The sequence below is a fragment of the Drosophila yakuba genome, chromosome 3R (assembly GCF_016746365.2).
Source record: "Drosophila yakuba strain Tai18E2 chromosome 3R, Prin_Dyak_Tai18E2_2.1, whole genome shotgun sequence".
In the NCBI taxonomy this organism is placed as follows: Eukaryota; Metazoa; Arthropoda; class Insecta; order Diptera; family Drosophilidae; genus Drosophila; species Drosophila yakuba.
In genome coordinates this window covers 3417511-3442642 of record NC_052530.2, presented here as the reverse complement: position 1 = coordinate 3442642, position 25132 = coordinate 3417511, and the positions used below count along the sequence as shown (strand labels likewise).

The 25132-nt window shown below is 41.9% G+C and overlaps 2 protein-coding genes across 5 annotated transcripts; both read right to left on the bottom strand.

Moving 5' to 3' along the window:
- Window positions 1–267: 267 nt before the first annotated feature.
- Window positions 268–21393, bottom strand: LOC6535365. 4 transcript variants are annotated; one of them, XM_015191600.3, is made up of 7 exons: window positions 21051–21392; window positions 18879–19072; window positions 2642–3138; window positions 2090–2438; window positions 1455–1681; window positions 1288–1393; window positions 268–999 (listed from the first exon to the last, which is right to left on the bottom strand). In XM_015191600.3, exons 1-7 carry the CDS (start codon window positions 21164–21166, stop codon window positions 881–883), a joined length of 1608 nt encoding a protein of 535 aa, XP_015047086.1. In that variant the 5' UTR covers window positions 21167–21392; the 3' UTR covers window positions 268–880. The 4 variants fall into 4 exon arrangements, with proteins under 4 accessions (XP_015047086.1, XP_039232031.1, XP_015047084.1 ...); XM_039376097.1 differs by having other exon boundaries at window positions 18879–19057; XM_015191598.3 differs by having other exon boundaries at window positions 18879–19434; window positions 21051–21391.
- On the bottom strand, window positions 11486–14573 carry LOC6535364. Its single transcript, XM_002095979.3, has 2 exons — window positions 13217–14573; window positions 11486–13148 (listed from the first exon to the last, which is right to left on the bottom strand). Exon 2 carries the CDS (start codon window positions 13018–13020, stop codon window positions 12025–12027), a length of 996 nt encoding a protein of 331 aa, XP_002096015.2. The 5' UTR covers window positions 13021–13148; window positions 13217–14573; the 3' UTR covers window positions 11486–12024.
- Window positions 21394–25132: the final 3739 nt, after the last annotated feature.

The window sequence follows — 25132 nt, the reverse complement described above, 5'->3', positions numbered from 1 at the left end:
CGCCTTCACACTTATTCATCTTCCTATGAGTTATGACAAGTACTCGTATTTGCATTTCAAAATATTGTTTTCTGGAATTTAAGAGAGGGTTAGGCCTTCATGGGATGAAAAATAAGTGAGGATTAGGGTAAGAAACTTACTTTGAAAGGGGTAAGAGAATATGGCAGGAACTTAGAGGCGCAGTTTAAATGTCTACAAATTAGCATTAGTGGGCCCATGTAAAATGTAAACCAATCTGAGAGACTCAACAAAAAAAAAGGTTATGCAGAAATGGTAAAAATTCTTTTATTTAAAAAAGGAAAAAAATTTAAAAAATATATATTTTAACAATTAGTTTTTTAATAAGTATCAGTTGCTTTACATCCATAAAATAAGTTCTTGCTAAGTTCTTTAAGTTTTGTTATTTTTACAAATGGGGAAAATTAAGTATTATGTAGAAAGTGCTGCCTTTTTGAGTCCAATTTTATATATGATTGAATGTTATTTATGATTTATAGGATTTCTTAATAAACACAATACAAATGAATATATATTATGAAAACCTGCAAAGAAATTAAATCCTCAAAAATTTGAAAATAATATGCCTTTGGATTTATTAACGCAAATAACAAATAAATAGTATTCAGAATTTTATGCTTATTTTAATACTTAGTGATGAAGGCCTATTACCAGAGGAAAGGAAACATTGTTAAGTCTAGAATTTGTATAAAAAAGTTTTTTTTTCCTAAGTTCGGCTTAGACTTTAAGAAGTAAGCTTAATAAACAATGTAATCGCTTGAGTGTAAGTGCATTTTATCTAGAGATAGAACTAATGTCTTAGACAAAACACCCGATCATATAATTCCAGCGCTCTGCATGGCAGGACTTCTCCCAGGATTACTCATGTCTTGTTTAGGGCCACCAAAAGAAAGATTAGCCACTGGTGTAGACTGGTGTATCCGTGGCCCAGTCTATGTCGCCCAGTAGCAGTCGATTTTATGGCGGAGGCGGAGTACTCCCCTGAAATAAGATATAAATAATTAATTACTTCAGATGAATCGAGCTAGTAGACGATTTAGTTGAATGTATGGAAAAGGCAACGATCACCAGCAAAGTCGATTTGGCTATGTCCGTCTGTTTACTGGAACTGTATGGTAAGTAACTGGTATTGAAGGTAACTGTATGTCCTGTCTCATTTTTGATAAGCTCTTTCGGTTTTGAACAAAATAACTCTTCCATAAACCCATTCTGAACCCATAGTAGTAACATCGGCTGGAGAGCTGACCTGCAAAAATTTTCGTCACCTACCGCTCAGGACGTGCAGTTGCATAGAAGCGGCCGCACTGTTTTCCGGCTCACACGTATAGTTGCCGGAGTGAATCTTGCGCACAAGAGGAATGATCAGGGAACCAATCTGCAAAATTTATATCGTGAGAAATCCGCTTAAGAATTTTGGATCTGCATAATCTGCTCACTGTGTTCCGATTGTGCTCGGTGCTGCCGAAGATATTCCGGTCGATTTGCGTGTACCATCCGCTCTGGGCGCCGCTGGCCTCGTTTTCGGCAGTCACTTGTTGGTCGCCGCGGTACCAGAATATATACTTTGGGGCCTCCAGGGTGCCACGCACGATGCAGTGCAGTTCCACCCTGCTGCCGGCCTTCACGAAGCGCTGCCGATCGCCGATTAGCTCGGTTCGGGGTGCTGTGGTTTGGGATAGGAGTAGTATATGGGTGTTTCATTTTATTAAATAAAAGAGATTATCGCGGCTTGCGCAGGAAATTAATTCAACCAAAAGTCAACCCACTTTCTATTGAGCTTGAGTTGAAATGTGCAGCATTGTAGGTTTCTGATTGTTAGATGTTCACAGAAGTTACATTTGGTTGAGGGTTACGTTTGAAACTAGCTTTCGTATTTGGAAATATATAATAGATTTAACCAGACAGAAAAACTTATCTTACCTATTAATTTTAAAACTCAATATTTTAGTATGAATATGGTATTCATTATGTTGGATGCATGTTATACGGCTCTGATCTAAACTATTATCTTTTTACTTAATTTTTTCTTGTGGTGTATGAGGATTTGTAGGTTAGCAGTGGTTTCACTTACTTATCACAAACAGCTGCACCTTGGCGCTCATTTTGGGCTCCGTTGCCAGCTGACACTCGTACCAGCCGGCGTCCTCCAGCTTTACATACTTGATTTGCAGCGTCCAGCTGAGGCTGCTGCTATTGCCCCTCTCGTGACCCCCAGGAATAGCGTGGGAGGAGTTTTCCAGGACAGCCGGGGCCGTCGCAGTGGTGGAAAGGAACCCTCCGGATACAAGTGTTGTCGATGTGGAAGACTGGAGCAGCGAGGCGAACCGAGCATCGTTGATGAAGGTTGTGTGATCCACAGCAATGATATGTTCATCCCGCAACCGAACCCATGAGAGCGGTTTTCCGGAGTGCTGGTTGAGCTGCAAGGGGCAAATTGTCATGGATATTATTTGTATATTGTTTGATATGTATTCATTATTGCTGCATTTCGTGTCACAAACAAGAATTAAAATTATGTGATTTAGAAACCGATTTCCCACTAGGAGCTTTCAATAACTTTCAATCCAGTCAACTGGATGTTGAACCCACTCTGAAAAAACCCCAATCCCAGTCCTTCACTCACCTTGCACGGCAAATAGGCATGTTGGCCAGCTTGGACGGTGGCGTTCAGCGGGAGTAGGCTAAGCTGGCGCCGGGGCAGGAGCTCCCGCTCCTTGGCCAGCTCCTTTTCGCGCCGCAGCTGCTGGGCCTTTTGTTCGCTGTCGTAGGCGTAGAGACGGGACTGCTCGTTGGGTTTAGATGGCATCGGACCGCCAGACGGGCTGATGTCCGCGGGGTGAGCTGCTTTAGAGGAGGCATTCCGCAGCATGTGCGGCAAATCGGCTGGCATGAATTCCGGAAAGGGCGGCAAGTACGTGGGAATCGAGAAACCCCTTGTCAGCGTCGCAGTGTCGGGCCTGTCGCTCCAGGGATCGACCACCGTTGTGTCGTCCTCCTGCTGCTGTTGGTCATTGCCCAGCATCAGGACAGGAGATCCTGCCGATTCCATAGTGGTTGTGCCCCTGGCAGGCGAGGAAATTAGGGAGGTGTTCTCCATCGGAGTGGCCGTGGCTGCCAGTGCTGCAAAATAGGTCAAGAATGATGGGCACATGAGCTGGCGGACCCTATCGAAGTTTTTGCTGGACAAATAATTGTTTTACGCTTTTAGTTTAGACAAACTGACAATCGATATGCAGCTGTCAATTGAGTTAAATAGGAAGTTTTTTCGGAACTACCTTTTGCCTCTGATGTATTCATTTATATGTACATACAATTATACAATTACAATATGTCGGCTTACACTTATCAAATGGATAATTACAATTTATCAAATGGATAATTTTTACCTGACAATACAATTTACCTTAAAGTTTCATTTGTAAAGTCTAATGAGCCTCAGCAGTTTTTTTCAACTGATTGCTACAACAGTAAAGCTGTTTCAGTTGGAAAAACTAGGAACTATAAAGGGGATAATTATATAAATATATACTGAATAAAGTCGAAAACTCGCCTTCCTACATGTTGCATGTTCGAACGCATACATACTTGTTAAAGTCTTAAATGTAATATAAAGCATTTTTAGTATAATATTTAATAGGTCAATGCAAAGGGTAAAGTTATTTTGCATATAGCCCACCGAAACTGTTTGTTTGTCACCTTCCATAAATTGTGCGCATTAGGAAAGCTTTTTGTATTTTAATTGTAAAATTGCAAGATATTATAGAAAATATACATTTTCCAGCAGCATATTGCAATATATCATGGAAAATGCAAATTTTTTTACTCTGAGCATCTGGTCAATTGCATTGAGGTCAAGTGTATAGGGGTTTAAAAGTTGTATTTTCGTTTTTTATGTTATGATGGTTGTCCAAGAAAGTCTAGTACACAATTTAAATTTCATATTAAAAAATGTTCGTTTAAATACAATACTAATAACCCATTTTTTCTATGATAAAATATGTGTGTTAATAGGGCAGGAACGCATTACGAAGTGAAATTCCCGAAACGACAGCTGTGCCCGGAAAAGGACTACTTAGGACGGCTCGTAACGCAGCAATCTTTTCAGGATGTGCCACAAACTAGAGGCAGACCGTACCGATTACTCAGCCTGGCGTGGGCCGTTTGTTATCACTGCCACGACTGTCATACTCATAGCTTAAAGTGAACTTGCGGCTTGGAGTCGGAATCTGAGAGCATGCTCCTGACGCAGGCTGGGACCCCATTCTAGAAAGGGCGGTGGATATGGGGCAAGTCAACCGGCGGGGCCGTCTCCCCGCTCATGGTGTTTCATCTCTGCCTGGTGGCCACCTTCTTCGAAGGCGCGCTGCGCATGTGGTCCAGTGGGTGGAACAGCTGGTCTTTCTGCAGGACCAGATCCAGTGCTCCACCGGCGGCAGTAGTCCTGCTCAATATGTTGGGTCAGCGGTCTGGTCCTACTCCTACAGGCCGGTATACTCGTAGTTCTGCTTCAGTTAAGTTTGGAGTCGTGAGCTCAGCCTGCCCCATTAAATTTAGTATTACACAGGCTAACAGATACGAAGTGACACTGCAGCTAAAACTATCGCTCCTTGGCTCCTTCTGCTCCTGCATGTGGAGGACAAGGAGGCTTAGGCCTGCCGCATCTTCGGAGCAGGAGCAACTGATGAAGTTCGACGGACGGATCTTCCAGTTCCCTATGTATCTGACTTTGTTTCAGCTGGTTTTCAGCGTTTCTGCGATTGTCCTGAACTCCTTTGGCCTATTCCTTATGTCCTTCGTCGTAATGGGCTATCGCACCCGATTGGCTACCTTGTGCCTTTAATTAGTTCTCACTGTGTGAAATGCGTCCATCAATCAATTATGATTGATTCAATTAAACTATATTAAAGGCTCTAAAACTCTCAGGATCTTTTTATGGTTTATAGAATGAATAGCAAGAAGGGACCATTTAATAAGCATTGATTTAAGCTTTCTGCAGCACAGATTGTCGTCAATAAGAATTTATTCTTTGGGGTATTTACTGTACTCGACTCTTCTGGAAATCTCAATGAAACAATGGCGGACTGGTCACTGTCCCTGGTCCCTTTCCTGATCCAATTAAGCTCGCGGCCACATTGCGATTTTATTAGAGCTTATGCCGCAGATGGGCCTTGAAATACGGAGTCATGCCCTCCACATTGTACTCTCGGTGGGGACTGGGGTCACCCAACCACCTATCCACGCACCCATCCTCCAAAGATCCACCTTCCATCCCCATCAGTGGCTTGCCTACCATCGGACGTCGCCCCCCGTTCCACGGTTGCGCCTCGGGCGTAAATAATAGTATGCCAAATGCGAACATAAAGTGAGCGGAGACTGCAGAGAAGTTCCACTCAAGCTTACATTTTTATTAAACGATTCGCTCGAGAACAATTTGCAGAAATAGTTTCCTTTTTCCACTTGCGAGCTGCACAGCTGCATGCATTTGCTCCGCCTTAGTAGCCGCTGCAGGTGGCTTTAAGTAACATAATTTTGTGCAAAGTTGTTGCCGTAAGTTCTAAATCGATTAGTTCCAGGGTGTGCCTCACCCCTACGATCAGGTCGAAATATGTTAATGTTTCTCAGATATGTATATGCGCCTAAGCAGTCTAATTTAAAAACAATTGAGAATTCTATAGTCACGATTAACACATTTTTTAGAAACTGTGAGAGTGGAAGCTTGGCCAGTTTGTAGGCGTGAGAGTGGGCGTGGCAAACAGTTGTTTGGCAAATCGATAAAAATTGACATAACTAAAGGGTTATCCAATAGGAACGCTTGCTCATCGCGGCCATGTTGTGTGACATATGTATGTCAAATGCAGTGGGTTATATTCATTCCGTCCTCCCGAGCCAACATGGCAGGTTACAGTGTCGAGCAGCACGTGCACATTGTTTATGAAAATGGGTCTTCAGTTCGCAGACGACAACTTGGCGAATTTTGCGTCGGGACTTGGGCCTGCACCCGTACAGGATCCAGCTGACCCAGGAGCTTAAGGTAAATGACCATAGACAGCGCCGTGTGATCGCTGACTAGGCATTACAGCAGTTGGAATTTGACACCGATTGGCAAAAAAAAATCACCTTCAGCGGCAATTTTGGATGAATGGCTATGTCCACAAGCAAAATTTCCGTATTCGGGACGAGACCAATCCACACGTGGATCACCAAGTGGCAATGCATTTTTAAAAAGGGACTGTCTGGTGCGGATTGGTCCGTATTTTTTCATAAACGATAATGGTGTGGCCGGTACCAATGGTGAGCGATACCTGTTGATGATAACCAACTTTTATTTGGCCTGAAATCGAGAATATGGATCTGGACAACATGTGGTTTCAACAGGCATTACGTGCCACACAGCACACGCTACGATGGATATTCTGCACGAGCCATTTCCGGCCATGGTCATCTCGCTCTTGAACTGGTCACCGAGATCGTGCGATTTGATCCCGTTGGACTTTTTCTTGTGGGGTTTTCTTAAGGCACAGGTCTATGCCAACAAGCTGCAAACCACCGATGCCCTCAAAGTTAACATACCCCACGCCATCGATCAAATACAGCCCGATTTGTTTGACAGAGTCATCAAAAGAAGGACCTTTCGTGTGCGCGCCACCAACCGAAGACGTGGCCATTTGAATGATTTCATATTCCATTCAAAATGGGGTAGATGGAGCTTTCAAATAAAAAACAAGAGAGAACGCTATAGTCGAGTTCCCCGACTATCTGATACCCGTTACTCAGCTGGTGGAAGTGCGAAGGAGAGTCTTAAACACTGACAGTTTTTGGCAATTTGTGGGCGTTAGAGTGGGCGTGGCAAAAAGTTTTTTTGCAAATCGATAGAAATTTACCATACCAATACAAAAATGAAAAAATATGAAAACATTTTTCAAAAGTGTGGGCGTCGCAGTTTTGGGCGGTTTGTGGGCGTTAGAGTGGGCGTGGCAACATGAATCGACAAACTTGCACTGCGTCTATGTCTCTGGAGTCTGTGTGCTTAGTCTCAACTTTCTAGCTTTTGTAGTTCCTGAGATCTCGACGTTCATACGGACAGACAGACGGACAGACGGACAGACGGACATGGCCAAATCGACTCGGCTATTGATCCTGATCAAGAATATATATACTTTATATGGTCGGAAACGCTTCCTTCTGCCTGTTACATACTTTTCAACGAATCTAGTATACCCTTTTACTCTACGAGTAACGGGTATAAATATCGAAACATTTATCAAAAATGTGGGCGTGGCAGCTTTGGGCGGTTTGTGGGCGTTAGAGTGGGCGTGGCAAAAAGTTATTTGGCAAATCGATAGAAATTTACAAGACTAATAAAAAAATGAAAAACAAGAGAGAACGCTATAGTCGAGTTCCCCGACTATCTGATACCCGTTACTCAGTTAGTGGAAGGGAGAAGGAGAGTCTTAAACACAGTTTTTCGCGGTTTGTGGGCGTTAGAGTGGGCGTGGCAAAAAGTTTTTTGGCAAATCGATAGAAATTTACAAGACCAATACAAAAATGAAAAAATTTCAAAACATTTTTCAAAAGTGTGGGCGTAGCAGCTTTGGGCGGTTTGTGGGCGTTAGAGTGGGCGTGGCAAAAAGTTTTTTGGCAAATCGATAGAAATTTACAAGACCAATATAAAAATGAAAAAATATCAAAACATTTTTCAAAAGTGTGGGCGTGGCAGTTTTGGGCGGTGTATGGGCGTTAGAGTGGGCGTGGCAACATGAATCGACAAACTTGCGCTGCGTCTATGTCTCTGGAGTCTGTATGCTTAATCTCAACTTTGTAGCTTTTGTAGTTCCTGAGATCACAGCGTTCATACGGACGGACAGACAGACGGACAGACGGACAGATCAAGAATATATATATGATCAAGAATATATATACTCTATATGGTCGGAAACGCTTCCTTCTGCCTGTTACATACTTTTCAACGAATCTAGTATACCATTTTACTCTACGAGTAACGGGTATAAAAATTTCGCATATATCTCTGCTATAGGTGTTTGCCAAAAAAAAATTTGCCACACCCACTCCAACGCGCACAAACCGCCAAAAACTGTCAGAGTTGAAGACACTCGCACTTTCACTAGCTGAGTAACGGGTATCATTTTTCATTTCAAAGGTCAAGCGCCCTTAAAACCATTTAATACAAAAGTAAGAAGATATCGAAACATTTTTTAAAAGTGCGTACGTGGACGTTTCGGGCGGTTTGTGAGGGTTAGAGTGGGCGTGGAAACTTGCGCTGTGTCTATGTCTCTCAAATCTGCATGCTTAATCTCAACATTCTAGCTTTTATAGTTCCTAAGATCTACGAACGGACGAACTGACGAACATTACCGGATCGACTTCTCTATTGATTTCGATCAAGAATATATATACTTTATATGGTCGGAAACGCTTCCTTCTGCCTGCTTGCGTGTCGTAAATCTAAATATGTTTTTATTAAACAAAAGGATACTTCTCCAATTAAGGTAGTCAATACTATTTATTCTGGATAGAAAGGCAGTTACACCTTTCATTTACCTACACCTTCAAGGAGACAAGCTTTGAACTAAATGTAGTCTGGGCCAATCGGTCACTGGGCAAACGAGTTCAACAGCTTTAAACTTTTTTCCTCGTTAGATGGAGCTTTCAAATAAAAAACAAGAGAGAACGCTATAGTCGAGTTCCCCGACTATCTGATACCCGTTACTCAGCTGGTGGAAGTGCGAAGGAGAGTCTTAAACACTGACAGTTTTTGGCAATTTGTGGGCGTTAGAGTGGGCGTGGCAAAAAGTTTTTTTGCAAATCGATAGAAATTTACCATACCAATACAAAAATGAAAAAATATTAAAACATTTTTCAAAAGTGTGGGCGTCGCAGTTTTGGGCGGTTTGTGGGCGTTAGAGTGGGCGTGGCAACATGAATCGACAAACTTGCACTGCGTCTATGTCTCTGGAGTCTGTGTGCTTAGTCTCAACTTTCTAGCTTTTGTAGTTCCTGAGATCTCGACGTTCATACGGACAGACAGACGGACAGACGGACAGACGGACATGGCCAAATCGACTCGGCTATTGATCCTGATCAAGAATATATATACTTTATATGGTCGGAAACGCTTCCTTCTGCCTGTTACATACTTTTCAACGAATCTAGTATACCCTTTTACTCTACGAGTAACGGGTATAAATATCGAAACATTTATCAAAAATGTGGGCGTGGCAGCTTTGGGCGGTTTGTGGGCGTTAGAGTGGGCGTGGCAAAAAGTTTTTTGGCAAATCGATAGAAATTTACAAGACCAGTACAAAAATTAAAAACAAGAGAGAACGCTATAGTCGAGTTCCCCGACTATCTGATACCCGTTACTCAGTTAGTGGAAGGGAGAAGGAGAGTCTTAAACACAGTTTTTCGCCGTTTGTGGGCGTTAGAGTGGGCGTGGCAAAAAGTTTTTTGGCAAATCGATAGAAATTTACAAGACCAATACAAAAATGAAAAAATTTCAAAACATTTTTCAAAAGTGTGGGCGTAGCAGCTTTGGGCGGTTTGTGGGCGTTGTATTGGGCGTGGCAGAAAGTATTTTGGCAAATCGATAGAATTTTACAAGACTAATAAAAAAATGAAAAAATTTCAAAACATTTTTCAAAAGTGTGGGCGTGGCAGCTTTGGGCGGTTTGTGGGCGTTAGAGTGGGCGTGGCAAAAATTTTTTTGACAAATCGATAGAAATTTACAAGACCAATACAAAAATGAAAAAATATCAAAACATTTTTCAAAAGTGTGGGCGTGGCAGTTTTGGGCGGTTTGTGGGCGTTAGAGTGGGCGTGGCAACATGAATCGACAAACTTGCGCTGCGTCTATGTCTCTGGAGTCTGTATGCTTAATCTCAACTTTCTAGCTTTTGTAGTTCCTGAGATCTCGACGTTCATACGGACAGACAGACGGACAGACGGACGGACGGACAGACGGACAGACGGACGGACAGACGGACATGGCCAAATCGACTCCGCTATTGATCCTGATCAAGAATATATATACTTTATATGGTCGGAAACGCTTCCTTCTGCCTGTTACATACTTTTCAACGAATCTAGTATACCCTTTTACTCTACGAGTAACGGGTATAACTATTTGCACACAAGGCTTTATATAGACAGTAGTCGACAACAACCAGCAGCACAAGTGAAAGAACAACACCGGTAAGTGAGAGCCGCAGTTTTGTTGTGCGGTAATTAGTTTAACTGTTCAGTAAATCAAATAAACTGATTTAGGTTTTTGGTTTCTGCCATGGGGCTGACTACCTCCCCATCCATTCCATCCCTTTCCTTTTTCCGGCACTCGTCACACACTTTGGGCACATAATTGAAACCATTTAAAGGGTCTTGAATTATTAGTTTGTTAATGTTATTGTTTGCTGTCGCATTGTTTGGGCAATAAATTTAAAATTTGTGCTCAAATGGTTGAGCAATGATTGGTGCAAACTTTTCGGCTTCGGAACACAGGACCCTAAGCTCAGAACTCAGAGCTCAGAAAACCGAGTATAGTATGTAGAGTATGGAGACCTCCACCCAATGGCTATAACATAATAATTCAAGTGGGAGCTTTTAGGCGTGGGGCTGCTGGGGTAACTTTATCATTGTCGTGGTTTCTGTCAGGGAATTTCGCGTGAATTTCGTATTCATTCGAGTGCAAAGTTGAAAAAGGAAAAACCCAGTCAGGGGTTCATGTCTAATCGGACTGCTGCCATGAGATGATGCATGGATTATATCGTTTGGAAACTAAACAACCATTTCAATTCTGCAGAAATTAAAATTTTAGGGATTACGTCGGAACGTTTAACGACTTCTCCTATTCTTGTTATTAATTAATAAAGTATTAAAACTTTTAAATCACCTTTAATAGTTAGGTAATTCCGAAATTCTTTACTGAGAACGATATTTGCGGTTATTAAATGACTTAAATAGTATTTAAAAGTTTGCTTTTTTTGCATTTCACATTACTGTGAGTAAGTTCTAGACATATTCTAACTTATGTTTTGTTTAAGTTAATCTATTTCGAATTAAAATGATCTTCCTTTTATTTAAAAATCAGTTTTGACTTTTCTTATAGCTTACGACAATTAATTTAAGAATTAAATCATTGGCATTTGGAAACGGAAGGAAGACAGCGAATCAATCTCAACGAACTCCGCAGCCCATCAATACCATTTACGATCTTTGCTTTGTACCACCATCTATCCTCCATCTCCACCTGTACGATTCAATTTCCTTCGCCCAAGTACCCATTGCTGCTGGAATTGGTTAACCTTATTAGCTGGTGCACTGCTGCTCGGACCCAATTAAGTTGGCTCAAACATAAAGTTAGTGATGGGAGGACTGGGGCAGCGGGGACTTGGTCTAATTAAGCGCCGTTCTGGACGGGCTAACAAGCAAGTTAAACACACACAGAACCATTTAATTCGTTTGCGCGATTTCTTTTATTATTAATTACATGCGGTACACATAAATTTCACTTTAGTCCTTGTTTTTGGCAACTTTTTGTAATTTATGTGCTCGATGATAAACAAAACTCATCCGACTGGAATAATGGCAATCCTAATGCTAATATGGGGCTAACATGGCGAAGCCTTTCGAGTTTATATTTGATAAATTTAATATGTTGTGTGCCACTTGAAGGGATTGGGGGCATATGTCGACTGAAGGTATTTCACGTGGGATTTGCATGCATTAAATTGTGGGAGTAAAGAAATTTGTTATTTGAAGAGAGCAGGGGTTATAGGTGCTTTCCTCAAAAATTCCACAATTAAATTGGAAAATTCCATTATGAAAGTTGTACTGCATTCCATTTTGATTACAACTTGATAAAAATACTTTTTCAGTGATGCACAGCTGGAGGTTGCTAATGCTAATACCTACATTTTCACCATACCAAGTTTTTAAGATGTTCAGCCATTACCCTTTTATATATTTTTGTAATTACTACTCGGATTTAACTCCTTATAAAGGATCCAGCTTCCTGACAACATCAGCCGCATTTGGGATACTCTCCTCTGGGAGCTTGAGATTGGGCAGATAATTTATGGAACGGGCAAACTTCATGGAAACTGTGCCGACTGGTTGGTGCCATGTATCTGCCTGGTGGGGCTCCAGTTCCTTTACTTGCAGCCACTTGCTGTGGGCACTCACATCCTCATGGGTCCACTTCGTGAGCTCAGAATGTAGTCTTATGGACTGGCTAAAAGTGAGCAGGAGTGGTCCGTCGACAGGCTGGTGCCTCCTTACGTTTAAGATGCGACTTAGAATGGGAATTTCAGACAAAATCCGGCAGTCAAACAGCTCCAGTTTCTTTAATAGCGGATGGGTCCCTATGTAACAAAGGGGTTTGCCCATGGAGCATCGCCGGAAGCTGATCCTTTGGCAGGAGAAGGGCAATGGGGGGCTGTCTGCCTCACCCAGTTTGCAGTTGCTCAGTTTCAGATCGGTGAGGGCTGTACATTGAGCCAGCTGAAGGTGGGACAGATTCAGAGGAGCGATCAGCCAGGAGCCATCAAAGCTGAGTCCTTGAAGATTGAATCGCTTGGCATGGATGATGGCCAGGACGGTAGGCATCCAGTCCGTTTCCTGACTAAGTTTCTGGCGCTGAAGGGTTAGATGGGTGAGGTTCACCAGAGAGCAGATGGCCAGTGGCGTCCCTACATTCAGCGGCAGTAGCAGCACCTTCAACATCCAGCAGAGCCCTATGCTCCGAATATCATAAAGGACTCCGGAACCCGTCCTGTCGCACAGAAGTAGGCTCTCCAGCTGACTGCAGTTAGCAAAGATCTCCTCCAGAGCTGCTTGGGAAATGCTCCCGATGGAGAGGGAACGCAGTTTTCGCAGCACTTGGGTGTTGGGCAGCAGTTGACTGAGCAGGTCCGTCTGCTTTGAATGGAGAATGCGGCACTGCGTCCTTAACCGGGAATCATTCCTCTGCGCACTAAGTTTATCGGCCATTCTGAGCGGTTGCGTTCTCGAACTTTCTTAGATCAGCTGTTTCCAGGAATCACTAAGCTAAAATGTTTATGACTGTTTACCCGTTTGCTAATCCAAATCAGTCTGTTTAATTTAAAAGCAAGTCCAGCCTGAAGTACCCACGATAAGAGTAAATAATTTGCATTCGGCTTTTATCCAATAATCTCAAACATAATACCTGTAATAGCGCTTGTTAAACTCCTAGTAATTATCCAGCTCTTTAGGGTTGTCAAGATGAAATGAGTGTGAATGTTGGTTCTTAATATCGATTAATTACTATTTTAATTTATTATCAATTCTTAACAGTTAATATTAACATTAACATTCTTAAGCCACACCAGTCGGGTTTGTGTAAACAAAATAGGTGTCAGGTCTAACGAACTAGATCCGATTCGGAACCAATTAGGGCAATAACTTTGATCGGAACTCATGGCTGTATTTTTTAACTGTTTTTGATTCACAGTGTTTTAGTATTAGGAACAAAGTTTGTTTCTTTAAGCCTGTGACTGTTTAGTCTTTTAAAAATACAAAAGCAATACGCTGAAAATGAAATTGTGTAATATATTAAATATATGACAATCTGTAGAAGGTAGGTTAAGCATTTTACAGGATTATGATACGTGTTGGCTTACAACAAAGTTAAAATCTCCATTTTAACACTGCATATACATTGGAATTGGAGTTCAAATCTGACGCCATATTTTACTTTGATTGCCTGGGTAGAAGTTTTGAGAATATACAGTGACTTAAGTTGCTGTCGAATGTTGGACCTCACTTATTTGACTTCGTGTGCCATTTGTTCAGATTTGTATCGCTTTTGATTTATTATAAACTGTTAGGAATCCGTACCTCTCCTTGCCTGGAGCTAGTGTCCGTTAAAGATAAATTTCCACAGTTACTTTCATAGAATTAAATCTGAAAAAAATAATGGAACCATCGCCTGACCTAACAACATTTTAATTTCCATGTATGTATTCACGCCCGAAGTGCCTCCAGATAACCCCTTCTGCACCATCTTCAGGCGGGGAGTCGAAGGTGTCACTGGCTTTGTGGTAGGCGACAGTTGAAAAATGAAACGCCGGACCGGCCAGGATGGGGCCACAAGAATTGGCTTCTCACCCGGTTTCTTGCGATGGCGCCTTCGAGGTGTGGCTCATTGGTATTTATGTATGTGCATAAATTAAGCCGACAGCGCCTGTTTTGGGATGTGCAGGCTGGGTCAAGACCCAGAAGGGACTAGTCAGAATCATTTGGTCAGAAGCCGCACACGCGTGTCGCATGTCGAGGCGCATTAATTAGAGGGCATAACATGTCATTTATTGGTTCGCAGCATTCAGCAAATATTAGCAACTCCTTAATCCTCTTATGTCGCTCCAGACTCAAAACATGCACAATCGATCTATTCAAATGGCTGTCACACGCACGCAGAGAAAAAGAGGCAAGTATGCTACGAAAATTAATTCAAAACAAGAGAGAACGCTATAGTCGAGTTCCCCGACTATCTGATACCCGTTACTCAGCTAGTGAAAGTGCGAAGGAGGTCTTCAACACTGACAGTTTTTGGCGGTTTGTGGGCGTTAGAGTGGGCGTGGCAAAAAGTTATTTGGCAAATCGATAGAAATTTACAAGACTAATACAAAAATGAAAAAATATCAAAACATTATTTAAAAGTGTGGACGTGGCAGTTTTGGGCGGTTTGTAGGCGTTAGAGTGGGATGGCAGCATGATTCGACAACTGTCGCTGCGTCTATGTCCCTGGAGTCTGTATGCTTAATCTCAACTTTCTAGTTTTGTAGTTCCTGAGATCTCGACGTTCATACGGACAGACAGACGGACGGACAGACGGACATGGCCAAATCGACTCGGCTTGATCCTGATCAAGAATATATATACTTTATATGGTCGGAAACGCTTCCTTCTGCCTGTTACATACTTTTCAACGAATCTAGTATACCCGTTTACTCTACGAGTAACGTGTATAATAAGAAACATGTTATGTTCCAATGTGTTTGACAATGGAGGTATCTAACCAATTATTCTAGCCCATATATGGAGGTGGATAATGATTATTTTTCACTTGCACATTATTTAAACTATTTAATAAGTCGACTTTACTTTAATTCTTCTTAACTTCATTCAATAAAGGCGGTCATCATTTAAAACCATTTAATTTTTATGAAACCATCTGATTCCATGTGTATGGGGACAGTTAGCATGGGCGCAGTTGGATTGGATTGGGTTCCGGCCACGGGGAAGCATTGCTCATTGTTGCGAGAGAAATTCACAAGCCACAACCATTTGCATTCCCCACACAGTTTTACCGCCCGCATTCCCAAAGAAACTCTTCACATGGTTGAAGGCTCTTTGCAAGAACGAGCAGAGACGTAAAAATGGAATCATAAATTCCAGGTCCTGCATTGGGATAGGCCATGTCCTACATCACCTACCCGTGCCGCGCTCAACGCCACTCCAATCCGGCACAATATGTCCGGATCCGACCTACATCAGCAGCCGTCGCACATTTTATCAACGGTGGCACGTTTTCTTGCGGTTACCCTTTTACTGCGACTGGCCACCTCGGCATCTTGGCCATGTAGTCCCGATAACAGCTGATTTCTGACAAGGGTACAGGTTCTGATGTATAGTCGACGGCGATCAGTACGTCAGTAAAAGTCTAGAGGTCTATTAATATTTCTTATTCTTGGTTACATGGAAATTATGAAAGTATTAACTAAGTTCTTCAGATCCTAATGAATTCTGAAGACAGTGAATGTGAGTGTCCCATCGCAATCCTTGTTTCATACATCGCTACCTTAAGAGTACGTTTCATTTTTTGTTTTAGCCAAATGGTAACACGTCGTATCGCTTACTTGCCGACATTGGCCGCCTCGCCATTTTGCGGTATTCAGTTCTCGTACACAGCAATTACAGGGCTTAAATGGAGAGTATGGGGGCGGGGCGTTGAGCGGTGGGGCGTGGCAGGGCCCGCCCATTTAAAACTCGACATGCTGTACAGCTTTTTTCCCCGAATTTTCACAGCACTTCGCCACCGCGTCTCCTGATTGACGATTGTTTCTATCGCATTGATATTGCTCATAATTTGCACACAGGAACTATTCAACGCGAAACAATCGAGTTAGGCCGGGTGCTCATTACTGACTTCATGCGAAACGCGGCCCAAACATTCTCGTGTGGGCCGATTAAGTACAACTATGTATAGTCCACTTGTCCGGAACCGAATTTAGTGCCTCAGTAAATATTCGAAATAAGTGGAGGTGTTAAAGGGTGTATTACTATCAAAACGAGGAAAAGAATCCTGTGGATCCTCTTTAATTGGAGTAGCATTCAACATATAATGTAGTTTAGCCTTGCACTGCTATTATAGAAACTCGAAATGAATATAACAATTATATAACAATTTTTATATATGCTGCCGGAAATGCCAATGAGTGTATAGTTACTCGGAAACCTTTTTTTTTTACAAATTTACTTCAGTGAATTCTGCCAATGCTGGATAATAAACGGTTTTCGTATATATATTCTATTATGATTTATAAGCTTACTTAAAACCAATGCTCCAGGCGAAAATGTCGGTGAGGCCACCTTTAGAGCAAAACATATGGCTTGCATATAAAAACTGAGGCAGGACAACAATCCGGACTTCATTAATTACTGCCAGGAGCTATTTATTTATCTGAAGTATCGCCAAGCTCCGCATTGGGTAAGCCAGAATTTATTCAAGGGAGTACAGGGCACGGGAATTATTTTGTGATTCCTGAGTTGCACCGTGAAATTTATGGGCTCTCAGCGAATTTAGCTAATGGCTGTATTAGCAACGCCAACTCTTTGGCTCCACTTAGCGCAGTTATTTAATTAAAGCTCGGTCCTTGTGCCACGCCCATCTTCCTCCCTCGACTGCCCATTGGGCGAGTGCCTATTTTTACTGCGGTCCTTCCAACGGTTATGTGTTTTGGCCATAAATAAATTAAACGTGACATTTGACCGCCATTTGTCTTGGAAGCAGCGTCCTATGGAAATTGCTTGTATCTCTTATATAAAACAGTTGATTCGCCCGCTGTTGTTTTGTATGCGGTATGGTCGTGGCATAATTAACGGAGATGGACATGGGCGTGGCTGGGCTTTTGACCTTGGCTAGTGCGCTGATTGATGGCTTAAGTGTTATTTGAGTGTCTACTTATTTCTGTTCTCGCGTTGTCCCACTGTCTCCCACAAATTTCACCCTCTCTCGGTCTACTTGAGTGTGTGTGAGTGTGTGGGTGGTCCTGTGCGTTTTTGCTGGTGCCCAATTTAATTATATAACATATGAGCCCGGATGCGGGGACTGGGTCATGTGTTGTTAATGATATTGCCTTCGCATTGCCAGCAGTTCAACTGAGATTGATTAGATGTGGCAGCACAAAAAAATATAATAAATACTATTAAACAATTACACAACCCCAGGAACTTAAAGCTTGCTGTCGCCTTAAGTGTACTGTTTGGAGTTGTTAGTGAATAAGTAATAAATATGTGAGGCTGCAATATTAAAGGGTTTTCTCGGAAGGGGAAACAATCCGAGGCAAGCCTTCTTTCAGGCTGAAAAAGAAAACTCTTATAATTTATTGTATCAAAACCTCGGGAAAAATCGAGAATCAAGGTAAAACCAAAGCATGAATTCGACAATTTTATGAAAGCTATTTGCACAGTCGGCCAGGACCAGTTGTAATTTTACAAGGGAGAGGAGTTCCTTGACGCATCCGACATGTTGAACGGACACCCCGCTCCCCCCATGCACGCATGAAATTTAATCAACTGGAGACTCAGAAACAGGGACGGGTTAGCCGACCCCTTCCGTTTAGGATGGCCTAGAAATATGCCAGGCATTTTCATAAACTAAGCAAAAATCAAAATCTCTACACGCTGCGTATGCGTAATGAGTTCCTGGCACCGAAAGCAAGATTTCCTCTCGCGTGACAGGTGTCTGACATTCATAGGAGCGCGTGTGTGAGCTCTTCTAAATGAAAATTTGCACTGCACGATTAAATTAACTCGACAAGCTTATAAAAATCGTGCCAACGAGTTGCCAACGACAATGCAGCCAAGCAAATCTCATCATGTAAATTAAATTTGGCAAACGCTTCACTCGACACTTGCACAAAAATGTGCGAAATTGAATTAACTATGCATGCAAAAACAAAAGCTTAGCGCCACACAGAACAGCAAAGCCATGAAACATGAAACTCAACTCAACTCAGCAGTTCGGAAAGGAGCCGAGCACGTAGCCAAAAGTTGGACAAGGGTGCAGGGATTCTGTGTTCGGTGTTCAGTGTTTAGTATATGGGACTTGGGACGGACTCCCATGGTAAACACCAGTTCTCTGGGGCCTTCCTGGAAGCGATTTTCCCGCGGACTTGAATGACTTGAATGCCAAAGGGATCAACCTATACCGGCTAGTTCCTTGTGCGAACGGTGGGAAATCAGGTGTTTCATAACATCGATTTGCGCCCTATGATCGCATGCGATTATAATTGGTTTCTTGAAAAACTAACGTGAGATCATAAAAAGTTTGCTTCTTAATTCAAAACCGCATGATTTATATGGTCCAATATTAGATTAAGTGCTCCTAGTAAATACAAAGAAGTTCAGCAAACCATTATCAATGGTATCAATGGTATTATTGTAAAACAGATAAAATGTAGTATTTATCTAGTTACTTCTATAAACTCAATATATGTTTTTTTTAGAATATAATTCGGCCACCACTTTTCGCGAAATCCGTTCGTAGATGTGTATCCCGGAATGTCGTATCAGCATCACCTCAAGTAAAAGAAGTTTACACTTACGCGCTCGCATGCCACGAAAGCTGGCAGCTGCCAGAAACGCCAGCAGTATGCTGGCATATCCCGAGCTCCTCCCGGTCCCGTCCAGGATGCCTGCCCCTTGTGCAATTGCTCCTCCCGCGCTGCGCTCCTTCTGCCGCCAGGACATTCCGCTGGGAGTGGGCATCTGTCGGATGTCGCACCTGGGCAAAACGGAGCTGGGATTGGTTTGAGATTAACGTTCGGATTTCGTATTTGGCACTTGGTACTTGGTATTTCGTATTTATTTCGCGCAGCTAGTTAATGCAAGTTTCTTCGGCTCAAGTAGAATGTCATGCTGCTGCGTGCTGTTTGCTGCCGGGCTGTTATTTAATTATTTGCCTTGCTTTTATGAAGTCTTGTCGGTTGAATTTGCATACCGCACTGTGCCGGCGGAGCAGTAGTTGTGGTAGTGCGGACGTGACTGGGGCTGCTCCGCCAGTTGGCCAGGATTTGTTTTATTCCACCGAGTCAGACCGCACAGAACGTATGTTTTAACTTATTTCTTGCTTTATTTGGCAGGCCAACCGCAGCAGCCAGACTAGAAACGCAAAAGAATAAGTTTGGTTCGAGAAGCACAAAGAGCAGAAAAGAGGAAACTAGCAGGATTCACTACTCTTGGCATTCTATTTATGTGATAAATGGATATTTATCCGCTTATGGCTCTGGGCGTAAGTTTCGGGCTGGCTTGATTAAAAGTCAATAAATTAATGAATTGCATGGCCCCAATTCTCTTCCCTTGCACCTTCCATGAGTTCTAGTTTCTCCACTTCTGCTGAGTTTGGCAAATTTTTAATGGCTTGCTCGTTATTTTTTGTTGGCCAAATAGTCGTTTTGCTCACAAATCTGTGTCGACTTCTCTAAATGAATGCCAGATCCCCATTTATCCAGCTCAGAGTCACCCGAGCATCCAAATCAAAGTCCCTAAATGGCAAAAAATTACAAAATCCTTATGCATTATTGCACTCCATAACACGGGACGATTAGAAGGATGTCAGGCGATGCTGACCATTGTGTAATTAGGGTAGCTAAGCCGCAAAACTCAACAAATAAAAAACATTTCTTAGGGAGGTACACAGACTACTCTGGTCGACGAACTCTAAACATGTATTTTAAGCCGCTTTTTTTGACCTCAACGAATCTAGGATCTTAAGACGATTATTTACTCAATGAATACAAATATGAAATATTAAATATAAACACAACAATGCAAATTTAAAGTTTTTGTAATACATTACTGGCTATACGCTTTACTCAACAAAGCAAAAGTTTCAAAAATATCGTTTCAATGCCTTAAAATGTTGTTTAAAATCCTGCCTTAAACAATTCGTAACTTGATTGCCTTTTAATTTTAAAATGTTCCCGAATCATCAATATCGACTTTCCGAAATACTGAGGAACCTTGACCGCCCACTCCTTCACTATTGACATTTAAACTGTACTGAAACTGTCGTTCTATCAGGCAAAGTGTTCTTTTCTAGCTGAATTTCTAAAGAAATACTTAAGAGTTCTTGAAATTCAACCTTGTGATATTTGATACTTTTCCCGAATTTCTTTGCGCTGGCAAGCATCAAATCCATTTTGCGTTTTCCAATATCCAATATCGGGGCCAATAACGGCACCTGTTTCAACACCTTATTGCTTTGCTGGCAGCGTTGCTAACTCCAACCTTCCTTTGGTTTGCGACCTTCTGCCTGAGTAATGATACCAAAGATGGGAGGACTAATGTTTTTGTGCATTAATGAGTTTTTAAATCCATGGAGGAGCACGATTCCAAGGTGAGGCTTAGCTTAGCCAGCCTCTAATCAGATTAAATTTCCATATATTACATCATATGCTCTTCAATATAATCAAATTGAAATAAATGGGGGCAGACAATAGCACGTGCCACCATGCAAGGGAAGAGGTGGAACCTTGGCCAGGTCACATCTTTCACTCCATTCACATCAGTCAAATGGTTCACATCCTCATTCGTTATTTTTTTTATTCCCCACGTTTCGTGGATAGACGACAACGCAATCAATGCTTGACGGCGTTTGACTTTCGATCTTGCCTGGCTGCCTCCTTGTGGCCCTGTCTTTGTATCTGTATTCGTTCTAATGCGCAGCAATTTAAAATGTGATTTTCCTTGATTTACAAAAGACACATTGCACTCACAATCGTAGCTCACAGGATTTTACAGCGCCCTTTCGGAAATCGGGGGGCGGACATTCTCGCACTTCACTTCGCGACACTTTTACTTTATAGCGCGACGGGGGCGGACACGCCCACATTCTGGTTGGCACAGATACGCACAAACAAATACCGGCCACCGATACATTAGAATCAGGTTTTGAATACGGGAAAAGTGCATTCACTCTCGGAGCCCGCAATCACAATCACGCGAACGCGAAGTGATCCAAACTTATGCCTTCTTTTAAAAGATTTCCGAACTATGCGCTTTTTCCCGCTCTACGTTCGCCACTACGGCATGCAAATTTAAAACTGAATGCGGACTATTTCGCGATTCGAAGTGTGCCTGTGCCAAATAGTCCATTTCAACTGGGATGATTATGCTCCTCCTGATTCGGAACGTTTCGTCCTTCGCGATTCGTTCGTTCCGTCCCTCATAGTTCCGATTTTCAGTGTTCCCATCTTCCCCTGTGGACCTCTTCCCACATGTCTCCTATTGCTTACTTCAAGTTTTGCAGGCCCGGACGTTCTGCACCGTCCTGCAGGAAGATGTGGGAATCGGAACAGAGGACTTCCCCTGTGGTCCTGTTCCCGCATGTCTTCGATGTGTTCCATCTTCTCGTTTTCGGCAGGGGAGCGCCACGAATAACGATGTGGCAGGGACGAAGGACAGTAAGTCTGGTCGCTGTTCTCAGTCTGCTGTTAAGGAAATCTGTTAACCGTTTCGAATCAACAGGCAGTTAAAACCAGTATTTTCTGACTTTTACTTATAAACGGAGGCTTGATGATAAAATTTTTAATAATATCTTGTAAAAACGAACTCAAAGAAATGTATCAACCCAATGTTTAATGAAAAACTTACAGGTTGCAATTTCCATTTTTCTTCTTAATTCATTAAGAAGTTTAATTTCATTGGCCGTGCAATCTGGACAACCACATGTGCATCACAGAAACGAAATGATTTGTTCCTCTTGTACAGTTTCTCAAGTAAATATTAATGCGTTTAATGTATAAGGTAAGGTAAGGTTTAATAAACTAAATAAATACTAAATTCGAGTCGGTGTGGCTATGTCCGTTCGTCTATCCGTCTGTCTGTTTGTCCGTATGAACGTCGAGATTTCAGGAACTGAAAAAGCAGCAAGTAAGTTGAGATTCAGCATGCAGACTCCAGAGACAGAGGCTGCGTCTATGCACAAGTTTGCGCAAGTTTGTCGATTCACGTTACCACGCCCACCCTAACGCCCACAAGCCGCCAAAAACTGATGATGATGAAATTTCTCGTTCGCACTTCTACTAGCTGATTAACGGGTAGCTTTATAGTGTTTTTAGGTTTTTAATTTCTTTATTTCTTACGTTAACAATATATAAAAGAAGTCTTGACCAATTATGATTTTGATCCTTAATAAGTTTATTGAATTTGTTTCGTTTTGCATAGAAGTACTGGGGGAACTGAATCTGTGTAAATTCTATTAGTTGATAAAAACGGTACATATACTACAGCTAAAAAGCTGGATAGATATTATACATATCATTTAAACAATGGATAAAGTATTACATCTTAAAAACGGTTTTTGAAAATGGCGACCACACTACTTTACATCAGTGGATCTGAATTGATTGAACTCAAAGCGTAAATGGTTTTTTGAATGTGGGAGACCCTAGAAACTTTTGTTACAGATATAAGCAAGCGTTTTCGACCCTAAAAATCTAATCTTATCTTATCTTACCTTCTTGATCAGGATCACTAGCGTAGTCAATATGGCCAAATCCGTCTATCCGTCCGCATTTCTGTTCGTTTGTCCGTCCCTATGAACGAGATCTTAAGAACTTTAAAAGCTAGAAAGTTTAGGTTAGCATGCAGATTCCAGAGACATAAACGCATTGACCCATATTGCCACGCCCACAAAAATGCTACGCCCACAGTTTTGTAAAATGTGCTGTAACTTAAATTTTTTTTTCAAATCTCTATCTATAGCGTTCTTCCTTGTTCAGAGAACCGCAGTATTTGTCATTAGAGTGATAGCAAAGTATTTTCTTCTTTTTTTAAGTATTAATCATTATTTCTATTAGAAATAAATTGATGCGTAATTATGTAATTATACCCGTTACTGGTAGAGTAAAAGGGTATACTAGATTCGTTGAAAAGTATGTAACAGGGCAGAAGGAAGCGTTTCCGACCATTGAAGTATATATATTCTTGATCAGGACCAATAGCCGAGTCGAAATGACCATGTCCGTCTGTCTGTCCGTCCGTATGAACGTCGAGATCTCAGGAACTACAAAAGCTAGAAAGTTGAGATTAAGCATACAGACTCCAGAGACATAGAAGCAGCGCAAGTTTGTCGATTCATATTGCTACGCCCACAAACCGCCCAAAACTGCCACGCCCACACATTTTAAAAATGTTTTGAAATTTTTTTATTTTTATATTGGTCTTGTAAATTTCTATCGATTTGCCAAAAAACTTTCTGCCACGCCCACTATAACGCCTACAAACCGCCAAAAACTGTGTTTAAGACTCTTCTTCTCCCTTCCACTAGCTGAGTAACGGGTATCAGATAGTCGGGGAACTCGACTATAGCGTTCTCTCTTGTTTAAAAATTGTTTTCTTTTAATATTCGCCTCTATGCGTGGCAAAATCGTTTTGTAGAGTAAACTTAAACTCATATTCGTTGAGTAAACTCGTGCTGGCTCCTTCCAATTCCTTTGCATATTAAATTCGCATTTATTTCCGCAATTCCGCAACTCAATTGCATTGCCGGCCCGAACAAACAAAGCCATCTCTTCATTCTTTTGGGACGCAGTTATTATGTTTCGTAGTGTCGGTAGGCAAAAGGTAATAAGAAACAAGTAACGACCAAATAATTGAGTGCGCGCTTTACAAAGGATCCACGCTTTGCAATGGTAAGAATATTTTTGTGATACGTCCTGGCCCGCCCCTGGGTTCCCACCGTTCGCCATTGTTTGCCAACGGTTGGTTTGAAAGGGAAATGCATGTTTTATTGGCATCACAAAACAAAAGCTGAAATGGCAGTCGCTGAAACTTAAGCCACCAAAGAGGTTTTGCATACCTTTACAAAGGGTATTGTCAATCCAGTAAGTACGTCCTTTGGTTAGTCGTTTTTTGAATCCCTATCGAGCACATCATGTAAACTGTCCGTCCGGACAGACATACAGACGGATAGACGGACAGGTCCAGATCGACTCGGCTATTGATCCTGATTAAGAATATATATACTTTATATGATCGGAAACGCTTCCTTCTGCATGTTACATACTTTTCAAAATATCCAGTATACCTTTATGCTCTACTAGTAACGGGTATAAAAACACCAAGTGGGGGGAAATGGAAAGGAGCAGCTTCTTCCTACAATCTCTGATGATATATGCACTATATGTCTGGATCATGTTCTGTTTGATTGTCGGCAGCTTACACCCAGTCAGTGACTCACATTGAAACTACCCGCGCCGTCATTAAAAGCATTTTAAATAGGTCGCGTCGCACGCTGCGTATACGCAATGTCCTGAGCCATTGCATTTTATGATGAGCCAAACCATATGAGCTATTCGATCCCCCCGCACCTGTCGCACCTGTCCATTTAAGAAGGCCAAATGGCAGTGCATTTCCGTTCAATTTAACAATTGGAGCCGTGCAATTGCCATAACTTTTGATGATACTACTGCATAAATTGGCATGCAAATTTAATTAAAACTCCTGACTTTGCTCCTAGTTTATTATCACCACAAGGTCAAAGTTTGGGGAAACATCGTAATTTCCATATTTACTTAAAAATGCCTATTGATGATTGCTTGACAAAACAAAGAATGCGCAATGCGAATGCTGCTTTTACTTTAAGAACTGGAGGCAAATAATCATACGAAATGTATTTTTTCAGGTAATAATAAAAATTATTTATTAAAAATGGCAAACATTTCAAAAACTCAGAGTTTTGTACTCCCTACAAAATGATTGAAGTAGGCCTGGCCGTTATCATACACGTTACTTGTAGAGTAACATTCGTTAAAAAGTATGTAACAGGCAGAAAGAAGCGGTTCCGACCATATAA